Here is a 13466-nt window from a genome sequence, read left to right on the forward strand (position 1 = left end):
CAAGATATAGGTAGATATGTAAGACAGTGGGGATCCTCTTTACTCATTCCTTCAAATTCTGTGGCTTCATCCAATTGCCATATAAAAAGTGTACGTAAAATGAATTTGCTGTAAAACGTAGAGAGATTTATAAAGCCGTTTGATTGATCTCAAAAGCAAAAGCTGTAAATTTGCCTCCTAGGATAAGTGTTTATTGAATGGCATTTGATTTTTTTTCCTTCCATTAAGAAGACTTTGGGCTGTTTGAAAAGGCAGACAGTAAATCTGAATTGATTCTCTTTGAATCTAAAGTTTGTGCTTTTGTTTTGTTTTGTGATCTGTTTGTATCTACTCACCATTCGTTTTCTTGCCTCTTTTCCAGCCTGAGTGTTGTCACCAGGACCTTTTCCTTTTAAAGTACTTCATAATCTCCACAGGCCTCAGTTTTTAACATGGCAATAGCTTCTTTGCGTCATGGAGTGACCATCGCTGGAGCTATCCTGCTGGTGACGGGAACACTGTGCTTTGCTTGGTGGAGCGACGGTGAAATGGGGGCCACTGCGCCCAGCAGTGACCCCAAAGTCACAACTCAAGGAGAAACGGAACTTATGACCAGGGCTTCCTCTTCCAGTCCTGTACTCAGATCAATCAGCTTCTTCTGTTGTGGAATTGGTGGGCTGCTTCTTCTGTTTGGACTCCTTTGGTCAGCCAATGCTGGAATAATTTCCCGGCACTACCAGTACCATTTTTCCAGTGACCTTCAGTACTCCACCGTCGAGCCTCTTGAAAAGCAGACATGCAGGTTAGCAAGATCTTTGTAGCCCTGCCTGAGAGATCAACATAGTCCTTTTGACATGCCTAGCAAATAATTGTCAGGAAGTGTTACTTCAAGAGAAGCATCATACAAGAGAAGAGAGGGATAGAAGGTTAATTTGACAGAAGCCATCTAGCCAAATGGCATTCTGAAACAGGTGTTCCTTTCAAGACTTTTAGCTTGGGGTAGCCCAAAACCACATTTACTCTTGCAGGCCATTAGGCCTTTCTCAACCAAAGATCATGCTTGTTGATTAATGTCTCCCTTATAGTCTACCTCAGTTTCATGACTTATAAATGTGTTGCACGTGGTTGTAAAATTCTTCAAGTTAAGCTTGACTTTGGTAACTTCATGGACCTGTCAATATAGAAGTGGTTTGCCATTGCCTTCTGGGATGTTTTTCAAATTCCTAGTCTAGCCAATAGCCCCTCATTCTTTGCAAACCTTACACCCAAGTTCTAACCAGTCCTAACCCTGCTTAGCTTTGGAGACAAAACAAGGACAGCTAGGTACTAGACTACCACTCCATAATATTCAGCCAGCACAGCAAGTGTTTGGACACAATAAGAACAATAGTCCAAATTTCAGGAGGGTATCATATTGAGGCACTTTGTTTTAGTGTATTAGTTTCTGCAAAACAGAACAGTAACACAATAAGAATATTATTAGCCCATTTTAAATATGATTGTGAAACCTCAAGATGGTTGAATTGTTAGAATTTTGATTCTCACAAAGAAATTTGATTCACTTGTCGTCCCCCCTTCTCCCAGCATTGGGAAAGGGTGAGATTAAAAATATAACTCTTATACCTAACAATGAAATTACTTTCTCCAATTAATTCTGCATACCAGAGATTATGAAACAATGATTACATACTACATTACAGCAATTTTCCCCATTTTTTCCCTTTTAGTCTAGGTAGAGCAGTCTCTGCCTGACTAGTCTGGTTTCATGATGATTTCAACAATCCCTATTCATAGTTATTTCCACTTCTAAATTATTTTCCCCTTGAAAAAGAGGAAATGAGATGAGCAAAGGTTATGTGAAAGTTTTATCTGTACACAAACCATGTTGTTTAGTAAAATACAACAGAAAAAAATGGGCACGTTTCATGTTTTATGGCCCATGCAGTAAAGATTAATCAGTGGACATACCTTTGCATTTTGATACTGGGTGTTTCTTAAAAGTGTGGAGAAAGCTGAGGATCCATTGTGGGTAAATACTACACTAGCACTGAAGCAATTTGCAGCACGATCTGCTTCTTACCTCGCTTTCAGAGGCTGAATGGGTAAGACAACTATCATACACATTCAACCTCTGTGTTTCTAATGTAATATCTGTAGCAGGTAAGGGCTTTGGGGCACTCCCAGTCCCAGTTTAAAGGCATTGTGGTTTCTGCTGGTACAGGATGAAAAGATTTCTGTTTACTTTCCCATTTTCCTTACTCTCTCTTCAAAGCCTGCAAAGCGATCCTGGCCAGGCTGTGATTTTGACTGGTCATGGAAAACCCAATTCCTGCCAAATGCACGCTGGATTTCCTACCCACCCTGTTTGGATAACCAGGTTATGTTGCACGGAGCAGGAAAAAATGGGAGTTTGCGGCTGTGATGTGTACAGTAATTGATTGTTATGAGTCAGATTGACCTGACTAGATAACACCTCTGCCAGACTGGGTTTCCTTCTCTGTGTAATCTTCCATCTCTTTTATATTGAACCGAGGTGTTCAACATCTGTAAACTCCTCCTTCAACTGCAACTTGTAGCGCACCCTCAATTTTGTTTCTCCTGCTGGTGATGACAGATTATTATGACTTATGGAACTCGACTGGTGCCAGAGAATGAGAATTTCATTACAATAAGATTTTACTAATATCTGCATACTTTTTCATATGTGGGAGAGGAAGAACTTGGGATGTAAAAGATTTAAATTTAGGAGTTTGCAAAACTGGCAGATTCATTCATCCTTACAAACCTTATAAACCTAAACAGAATAGAATAGAATAGAAATTTCCTTATGCTCAGCCTGAGCTATCTCCAGAGATATATAACCACAATTTCTCTCTCCTTCCCTCCCTCCCTCTTTTTCTCTTTCTTTCTTTCTTTCTTTCTTTCTTTCTTTCTTTCTTTCTTTCTTTCTTTCTTTCTTTCTTTCTTTCTTTCTTTCTTTCTTTCTTTCTTTCTCCCTCCCTCCCTCCCTCCCTCCCTCCCTCCCTCCCTCCCTCCCTCCCTCCCTCCCTCTCTCTCTCTCTCTCTCTCTCTCTCTTTCTTTCTTTCTTTCTTTCTTTCTTTCTTTCTGTTATGGTACACCAGAAAAGTGAAGATACTTCCCCCCCCCTCTAAGCTTCTAGCTCCTCTAGAACATATAACAGTGCTCGTGCTTGTCTTTGCACACCTTATTTTAGAATCAAATATTGAATTTTAGGACACGCGCACCCCAACTGATTTTCTTTGTGGTCTTGATTCTGTTTCAGCACCTGGGAGGCCACCAGTATTCCCACTTACGAGGAGGCTTTGAATTGCCAACCCGCTAAAAATGCCTCCAGCGACATGCAGTCTCAGGTTTCAAAGGAGATCCGGCTGCCCTTATATCAGGTGGTGGAGGAAAATCACAAAGGGCTGGGCAGCCGAAGACGCAGTTCCTCTGATGGCGTTTTGTTTCGGAACATTCCACCCAAGCCAAGCTTAGCGTCACGGGATGAAGCCATCATTGTCTGTGACACTCCACCCCCAAGCTATGAGAGCATAGGCTTGTGTGATGGATGATCCAGGCATCTTTTATAGCATTGTGTAGGAATTTCTGGATTGCTGTAGATATTTGTTTTCTTTAAATTAATTCATTGTGGCACATTGAGATAAATAACTATTAGGAAAAGAACTGCTGTATATATGTAGGAGCTTTTGCTAAATTATCCAAGAGTAGTCTCGACATTGTTTTATAGTGGGTGATTAATGTACATCCAGTAAGCCTCATGGATGTCCTGATTCTTTGGAAATGCATTCAAAATATGTACTAAATATAAACACAATTGACTTGGAGAGAACTACTTCAAAGAAGCTCCTGAACAGGCCTAGAAGGAAAGTTCACAACAAATTCAGGTAATCAGGTTCTAGGTTAACGGTTATTTGAAAAGTAAAAATGTTCTTAATAAAATGTATTACCAACTGATGAGCAACTCAATTTTATGTGCATAATGGGATACAGCTGGATATAACTGGTTTCTGAACATTTGCAATAGCAGCAAAAAAAAAATATATCTGAATTGGAAGGGGCCAGAAGTTGCACTGGAAAATTATAATCAAATAATGAAATGATATTTAAACAATGAAAATTCTCTCACACCTCACTCACCAGTTTATAACATGTGCTTTCTCATACAACCCCTCTGAGATCCTTTACAAGAAGACATGTTTTTATTGGCTTCCATTGTTACATTCAGTTGCTTGGGACAATGTTTTATTGATTTCTACTATTAAATCTAATTGCTTGGAACAATATAACTCAGCCACTGTTCCATGTCCCACTGGTGGTATACTGAAGGGGCTTAAGGACTTTTCCCCACTGCTGAACTGTTGCTCTCCATTCATCTTTGAGCCAATATAAAGCTATAACAGATCCATATCCTACTTTGGACACCTCTATTCCTAGTTATCTGACTTCCCTTTCCTAGGCCAAAACCTATACATTTTGAGTTTACCTTTAGATAATGCTGGAGAAGTGGGAAAACACTACATTAACATTGATGTACTTTAGCTCAGGGAGATTTAAGCCTGTCTAACTTATGAACTGAGAAGAATATGAAAGTAACATCATGGGAATATAGTATAAAAAGATGTTGCTTGCAGTTATGTGCAAGCAGGGGGAAAACTGCAAATGGGACATAATTTATTTCATAACTGGGAAAGACCCCAGGAGAAAGAGAAGGAGGGCAAAAGAGTCACTTTGGTTGAACATGGAGAACTGAGCAAATTAACAATATCTTTCCTCGAACTGAGAATTGGAATTGTCTCAGAGAAGTTAGAAAACAAAATAATATTTTGTATTAGTTAACAATCTCTCTCTCTCTCTCTTTTAATGTATTTCCTGATGTGTGTTTAAGAGATGATTCTTTCACTAAATCAGCTCAAATTACCTGTCCGCTATAATTGTAGCAATAAACATTATTTTCAACAATATTACTGTTTTTGACATGACCTTAAAACATACAGTAACTAAAAAATGGGCTTTTTGTTTCTAACTTGGTGAGATTCAAGCTCTTTGATGGAAGGATTTGTGGAACTTCATATATGAAAGATGGAAAACTAGGAACCTAAGAAATCTGAGACCCAACTCTAGGTTTCAAATCCAGTGGGACAAAAATATCCATTAATGTTTCATTAGTGACTTCAGGGGAAAAAATGCTGCATCCGTATTAGCCATTCTTATAAAATCTTAAGACAGACCACATACAAGTTTTTATTTTTTTACCATGACAATGTCTGAATTTCATGGCTTATAATGAACACTAACCTTGTTAAGGTCTTTGGATATTTGAAAGATCCTTATTACAGTTTATCGCATCATATGATCCAGTGGAATCATAACTACAAGTATAACTAACTAGTTTATATTTTATTATTATAGCTATTGCTTTGCAGGTCAGACCTTTGTGTAGTTGTACATTTTGTATAGGCTAATAAAATATAACATGAGACTGCAGTCCATGGCAATTTCTGGGATAATAAAGTCATTAGTCCTTAAGATGCCCCCTAATTCTTTGTTGTTTTTTGCTCCAAGAGAATATGACTCTCTAGAATATTCTATATATTATTTATGTATACAATTATAACAAAAAACTCAAGGTGATGTACAGTTGAAAAAGACAACTAAAATAGTAATCACGGCCTATGTGGAACACGTGGAACAATAGAGATTTTAAAACATTGTTAAAAGTCTGAAAGGAGGGGACTTTCCTTATCTCCATTACTGGGGTATTCCAAAGCAGGGGGCCAGTCTTGTTGGGAGTCATAGCCTCCTTCAGCAGTCAGCATGTATTGGGCTAAACCTAGGAGAGAAAGTTAATATCCAGAATTAGTTCCAGAAGCAATATGATAGCCAATGTAGTGACCATAGCATAAATGTTGCTGAATTTGCTGTTATTCCCTTAACCACCACTACATTTGGATCAGCTGAAGTTTCCAGGTGATCTTTAAGGGCCCTTATGTAGAGTCAGTGGTGGGATTCAAATATGTGAACAACCGATTCTCTGTGTGGATGCAGCTTGCAGAAGTCCATTCTGGGCCTGGGCAACAAAAAATTAGCTATTGGTTCTGCCAAAGTGGTGCGAACCGGCTGAATCCCACCACTGTGTAGCGTGTGCTACAGTTACCTGCACAAGAGGTGTTGAGGCTATGAATTACTATTGTCGGGGTGAATGGTGTCACATGCATTTTGTCCCTAAAATAGCCCCCCCCCTTAAAACCTAAACTGCCCAGTGAATTGAATTATAGCATGACACAATTAGACTGCATTCTGCTTTACAATTCAATTTTATTGGTTGGCTGGGTTGACAAGCCATAATGTGATTTGTTTGATTTGGCTTAGTCAAAATCCTCTATGGGATTTTTATTTTAACAGAATAGCAGAGTTGGAAGGAAGTCAGAATACTCATTAAGGAGCATTTATATCTGGCTGAGGGGTTCGTCCTCAAAGCTAAACAATGTGGGTAAGATACCATTGAAAAATCCTGGCCAGAAAGTGGACAGGGCAGCTCCGCAGAAAGGCATGGGCTGCTGATGTTGGAAACAGCATAGTAGAAAACCTTCTTGGGATGGAACTGACTAACTCTAACTCTGCCCACAGCCAAGAGTTGATCCTGGTTCAAGGTTGACTCAGCCTTCCACCCTTCTGAGGTCAGTAAAATGAGGACCCAGATTGTTGGGGGCAATATGTTGACTCTGTAAACCGCTTAGAGAGGGCTATAAAGCTATAAAGCCATATGAAGTGGTATATAAGTCTAAATGCTATAAACTGGTCAAAAAAGCATGGCTGAACAAAGAGGATCATCCCATCCCTTCCTATCTCTGGTCTGAAGTGAACCCTGCCTGGTTCCATCCAAACCCAAGAACAAAAGCTTGGTAGATGCTGGAAATTCTGAACAAGGCATAGAAATGTTGCCTTTGAAATTTACTTTAAAAGTGTTGGGAAATGTCTTTTTTCAGAGCATTGGTTGTAGTCTGTTTAGTGCCTCACAATTAACAAATCAAGATGAGGAATAATCACATATAATCTGACACACGGAGGTGGGAAGGACGACATGAATGCCTCCCTTAACCATTTTCAGCTGAGAATATGTCCAGTCGTGCTACTGAGTCTGCCTCTAAATCTGAAATCCGTGAGGATCCAAGATACAAATGAATAACTTATCATCCAAGTGTTTTGTTTTCTGGATGGAGAGGCGGGAGTATTAAGACTGAGTCACATGTTTATTCTGGGTGATAATAGGGTATTAAAAGATGATTTCATTGCTGCTTATGTACAAGGGAGGTTATGGTCTCAAATATTGGCCTGGTGAAACTGAATAGGTTAAAGAAAATAATTAAGAATCCAGACTTTCTCTGAAAACATAGTGCAGGTAGTCCTCAACTTACAGCAGTTCATTCAAAGTTACAACAGCACTGAGAAAAGTGATTTATGACCATTTTTCACACCTATAACTTTGTAGCATCCCCAGCGTCATGTGATCAAAATTTGGATGCTTGGCAACTGGTTCATACTTTGACCGTTGCTGTGTCCCAAGGTCATGTGATCACTTTTTGCAACCTTTTGGCAAGCAACGTCAATGGGGATCCAGCTTCAGTTAACAACTGTGTTACCAACTTATCAACTGCAGTGATTCACTTAACAACTGTGGCAAGAGAGGTCATAAAATGGGGCAAAACTCACTTAACAAATGTCTCACTTAACAACAGTAATTTTGGGTTCAATTGTTGTCGTACCTCAAGGACTACCTGTAATGTGGGAGATTTTCACAAAACAGCAATTTCAGAGATATCACTCCTCATTTTCAAAGAGGTAATTGAACTTACCCCAAAACAGATTATATTCCTTTCAAAACTAAGCCATAAACCTAGCCTGAATTATGTCCTTGTTTATTGTTTAACATAACTGATTAGAATTTTTCTTTCTTTCCAATTCTAATCTCTTTTAAATTCGCAACTGCCCGTTTCCCCTCCAGTCTTGTTACCAGTTTACTAAACTAGAAAAAAGCTTTCATCCATTCAGTATTTGGAATATTTCCTAAAACTGTGTTCAAATATATGAGTAATTAATGTTCTTTTTTCAATTAATGTTTGTGAGCAAAAACATAAGAATGTCACCTTTTGGGTGGCATGGGGAGGGTGGCTTTTTTTCAGAATTAATTGGTTTAGCTTTGCTTTAATAATCATTTAACTTAAAATAATTTGCAAATGACAACTGCAAATAGTCTTAGATGAATATGCCAGAGGATAGATTCAAACAATGTTCGCAAGAGTCAGCATGATGTAATCAACTATCATCTGCTGATCATGTTTCCTGACTCTAATAATAATATTAATCATCATGAACTAATAATTATTAATATTAATTAAACTTTAAGCTGCTGAGCTTTTCATTTGCATATAAGCATTAAAGGCACAAGGGAATGATGGGCTATTATTGACTGCTTTGGCCTGTTGTAAATCTAAAAAATAGCACATGTTGCTATTAGAGCAACCAAATGATATAACTTTAAAAAGTCACATTAAAATGCATTGCTAGGGATTGGAGAGAGCCAGTTTAATGTAGTGGTTAAGGCATCAGGCTAGATAGGAACTAGGAGACTCAGTTCTAGTCCCACTTTAGGCACAAAGCCACTTCTGAAAAACCTCCTCAAGAAAACTTCAAGGACTTGTGAAGGGAACCTCTGAGAATCGGGCATGTTTGAATGGAAAAAAAAAATATTTCAGGAGAAATGATACCCATGGGATATGTTTCAAATGACACATTTTAAAATTTAATCTGCTGGGAAGCTTGGTGAAAAGAAAATTGCAAGGATAGGCTCGGGGGGGGGGGGACACATAATTTTTCTGTGTTTGTATTGATACATCAAGATATGCAGAAGAGATTGCCAACTTTTCAGTGATCCAACACAATTCAGTGGTATGATAGCAATAGCACTTAGACTTACATACCACTTCACAATGCTTTACAGCCCTCTCTAAGCAATTCACAGAGTCAGCCTATTGCCCCCAAAAATCTGGCTCCTCATTTTACCAAACTCGGAAGGATGGAAGGCTGAGTCAACCTTGATCGTGGTGAGAATGCTTTAAATAGCAGTCCAAAATAGAGGAATTAATGGTCTCCATCATGGTATTCTGGGTCCTGAAAAAATTCATGTGCTTAGCTGTAGCTGGCTGACAAACCATACTCAATGAGTAATCCTCAATGGCACTATATCCACATGGAGAGAAGTAAGCAGTGGGGTACCACAAGGTTCCGTCTTAGGCCCAGCACTCTTAAATATCTTCATAAATGACTTAGATGAGGGAATTGAAGGGGAACTCATTAAATTTGCAGATGACACCAAACTGGCAGGAGTAGCCAACGCCCCAGAAGACAAACTCAGGATCCAAAAAGATCTTGACAAACTTGAACAATGGGCCCTATCCAACAAAATGAGTTTCAATGTGGAGAAAATCAAAGTCTTACATCTAGGCAGGAAAAACCAAAGGTACAAATACAGATTGGGCGAGACCTGCCTTAAAAACAGCAACTGTGCGAGGGACCTTGGAGTCCTAGTGGACAATCCCTTGACTATGAGCCAGCAGTGTGCAGCAGCCGCCAAAAAAGCTAATACAATCCTGGGTTGTATAAACAGAGGCATAGAATCAAGATCATGTGAAGTATTAGTACCACTTTATAAAACCCTAGCAAGACCACACCTGGAATACTGCAGCCAATTTTGGTCACCATATCACAAAAAGATGTTGAGAATTTGGAAAAAATTCAGAGAAGAGCAACTAAGATGATCAAAGGCCCGGAGACTAAAACATACGAAGAACAGCTACGGGACTTGGGTTTGGCTAGTCTAAAGAAAAGAAGTAGGAGAGACACGATAGCAGTGTTCCAGTATCTGAGGGGCTGCCACAAGGCAGAGAGGGCCAGGTTGTTCACCAAAGCACCAGAGGGAAGGATGAGAAACAATGGTTGGAAACCGAACAAAGAGAGAAGCAACCTGGAATTAAGAAGAAACTGCCTGACAGTGAGGACAATCAACCAGTGGAACAACTTACCCCCAGAAATCGTGGGCGCTCCATCACTGGAGATTTTTAAGAAGAGACTAGACAGTCACCTGTCTGAAATGGATAGGTTCTCCTGCTTGAGCAGGGGGCTGGACTAGAAGACCTCCAAGGTCCCTTCCAGCTCTATTCTATTCTATTGATTTGTATGGTTCTGCTGCTGCCAGATGCATAGGATCAGAACTTGTAGAAGAATCATTAATTCTATACAAGTACTATAGTCCTTGACTTATAACTGTCTGTTTAATGACTGTTCAAAGTTCAAAGTGCAGAAAAAATGTGACTTATGGCAGGTCTTTGCACTTCTAACTGCTGCAGGCATGTGATCAGAATTCAGACACATGGCAACTGGCATGTATTTACAGCTGTTGCAGCATCTTGAGGTCACTTTTCCACCATTTGCAAACTTCCCTGGTATCTTCCGAAGAGCAAAGTCAGTGAAGAAAGCCAGATTCACTTAATGACTGCAGCCAAAAGGGTCATAAAATCAGGTGTGGCTCACTTAATGACACATCAGTCAGCAACAGAAGTTCCAGTCCCGATGGCAGTCATAAGTTGAGGACTACCTTTAAATAGGTACTTTTTGCTTCTTAAAGAGGGATGGATGACTTAATGTACCTCCCTTTACTTAAAACGTTTATTTTCAGATTTAGAACAACGCATTTGATCTTTTGGGGCTTAAAATTAGGACAGGGAAGCTGACCCATCTGTCCTGCTGGGCCTCAAATTAGACTCCGCTGCTGCCAGCAGCCCAGACCTATTCCATCTGTTCCCCTTGCAGAAGGCAAGGAGCTATTGCTCCCCATCTTCTCCTGCAACAGAAAAGCCTAGAAGATGTGCACTGTCACATGTTTGATCAATTCTTCCTTCAAGCTAAAGAATAGGTTATGTGGGTGTTAGACAATGGATTGGGTGGCAGCATCAAGAATGCAATTAAGTCTGATATTTTTAGCTGGGTTGCACCCTTTTATTGGTTAAAAGGAAATATTCTTCTCTAAAATTTAAAAGTTATATACAGTATGGGATTATCTTAAAATTGATTCATTTCATCTTCCCCCATGGCGTTCAGGGCAATCTGTGCATGTTTACACAGAAGGCTACCTGGGCAGAGATAAGTGGGCACAGCACCATGGCCATCGTCTGCAAGTCCATTTGCCCTGACAAAGATAGAGTCAGCCAAGTTTCTAACAGCCCTACTGCTGTGCCTTTTTTACCTCAAGTCATTTTATCTCCTTTGTGGGTCAGGAGACATATAATTGGTGTATTTTCTGCCCATAGACATGGAAGCAGGGCAAGGAAGAAAACAAAAAGACTACGTGAAAGATGGACAGCCCAAGAAAGTATTTCAGTTTTTTAAAACTATCTGCATCTTCATTTAGAAATTATTTTTACTGTCCTCAAATTATATTAGTGGTAGTAATAGTTACAATACATAGATCATGTATTTCCAAATACAAATGCTGTAAGCATAGCAAATAAAAAATATAGGAAGAAATGACTGCCGTTATTTCTGGCTATATGCCATCCCCTTTAATTGCTAACCCAGTTTTTCTTTTCAGAGTGTTAACAGCGCATTATTATCTTGGTCAGTTTTTCTCTTATTTGTATGTATTCTTTTTATATAATAGATCTGTTGTTGGATGCATTGCACGATGCCTGCTCGACCAATAATGATATGGAAGGGGCATTTCCATTTTAAACATATTAATTAGGTTTCGCTATGCTGTAAATACATGATAATGGGAAGGAAATTTGGCTTTTTATGAGATCTTGTGTACAGAGGCTCAGTTTGACATGTCTCAGCTGTATTAGACTACATTACTATCAATACATTTAATAAATAAATAAAATCAATTAGACTACAATTGGACTACAATACAATACAATACAATGCAACACAACCACTTCCAATTGATACTGCAATAATTGTAAAGTGACTTGTGGCTCTACATTGCTGGAAAGTACCAAATTAGGAAGTTGCTGAATACAAAGTATCCATCCTATTGGAAGTGTAGCTTCATTCTTTAATGGATATAGGGATTGTTTGTTTTTTAAGCTAATCTGTTTTTGTAATCATGCATGTTACATCCTGATTGCAACTATGAAAAAAAACCTAATTGCAAACTTAGTGGATGTATCCTAATTGACCATTGTGGTAAAAGAGATGCTGAACTACATGAATCTTGAAAGGATCTCATCTCCTTGCAAAAGGAATCTCACAAATTCTTGAAAACCTGAGAGGATCAATAGCTAGATCCTAAATGAGCTCAGAAGAGTTTAAATGTTAGGTTAGTTCCTATCAGTTCATGACTCCTGACTCCGTTTTGCTCTTTCGTCAAAACTGAGCCTCCTAATTTGCCTTGAGTGAAAGTGGTGCATTCTTTAAATATATTAGTAAAAGCAGTGATCAAGATCATCAGTAGCAAAGTGGTACATAAGGCTGGCCAAGTCATTTGAACTGTCACTTTGCCAGGTGACTACATCCACAATTATCTATGCATGTACACATATATTTAGACAAAATGGAGAGGATATGGCATATCAAGGGCTCTGAAGTAGTGACAGTAGTAATAGTAGTCATCATCATCATCATCATTATCATCATCACTATTGTGGAAAAGAAAAAAGTCCAGTTCATTGATATTGCAATACCAGGTGATGCATGAATTGAAGAGAAACTGCTAGAAAAAAGTAACAAAATATTATGATTAGCAAATAGAAGTTGAGCGACTATGGAGGAAGAAATCAATGGCTGTAACAATAGTAATAGGAGCCCTTAAAGCAATACCAAAGGGCTGCCTAGATACATGGAAATTGAGAACTTATTAGACCTGAATATCTTGACTTTGCAAAAAAACACCCTACTTGGAACTGTCTATATACTCAGACACTACCTTAATAGCTCTTAGGTCCTTGGCAAGGACTTGAATTGGTAAGTTTTTACCAATCCCAGACCTGTGAATTGAATTGAATATTAAATCTTAAATAACAACAACAACAACGAGTTGGAAGGGACCTTGGAGGTCTTCTAATCCAATCCATTGTTCAGGCAGGAAACCCTATGCCATTTCAGACAAATGGTTGTCCATTTGTTGAGAGTGTGGTTGCACAGCAGTTTCCCTGGCACCTGGAGGAAACGGTCTATCTAGACCCTCTCCAGTCGGGCTTCAGGCCGGGGTACAGCACGGAAACGGCATTGGTCATGTTGGTAAATGATCTCTGGAGGGCCCGGGACAGGGGTTATTCCTCTGTCCTTGTTCTTTTGGACCTCTCAGCGGCTTTTGATACTGTGGACCACAGTATCATGCTGCGGCGGTTGGGTGGGTTGGGAGTGGGAGGCACTGTGATGCGGTGGTTCTCCTCCTTCCTCACCGACC

General features: G+C 39.3%; 1 protein-coding gene across 1 annotated transcript; it reads left to right on the forward strand.

The window, feature by feature from the left end:
- Window positions 1–431: 431 nt before the first annotated feature.
- TMEM61 (transmembrane protein 61) lies at window positions 432–3855 on the forward strand. Its single transcript, XM_015815039.1, has 2 exons — window positions 432–781; window positions 3264–3855. Exons 1-2 carry the CDS (start codon window positions 432–434, stop codon window positions 3553–3555), a joined length of 642 nt encoding a protein of 213 aa, XP_015670525.1. The 3' UTR covers window positions 3556–3855.
- Window positions 3856–13466: the final 9611 nt, after the last annotated feature.

The sequence above is a fragment of the Protobothrops mucrosquamatus genome, unplaced genomic scaffold (genome assembly GCF_001527695.2).
Source record: "Protobothrops mucrosquamatus isolate PMUCROS unplaced genomic scaffold, P.Mucros_1.0 scaffold304, whole genome shotgun sequence".
Classification (NCBI taxonomy): Eukaryota; Metazoa; Chordata; class Lepidosauria; order Squamata; family Viperidae; genus Protobothrops; species Protobothrops mucrosquamatus.

Coding starts and splice junctions, on each gene's coding strand:
- TMEM61 (XM_015815039.1), top strand. CDS start 432: ATGGCAATAGCTTCTTTGCGTCATGGAGTGACCATCGCTGGAGCTATC. Junction 782..3,263: donor CTTGAAAAGCAGACATGCAG/GTTAGCAAGATC, acceptor ATTCTGTTTCAG/CACCTGGGAGGCCACCAGTA.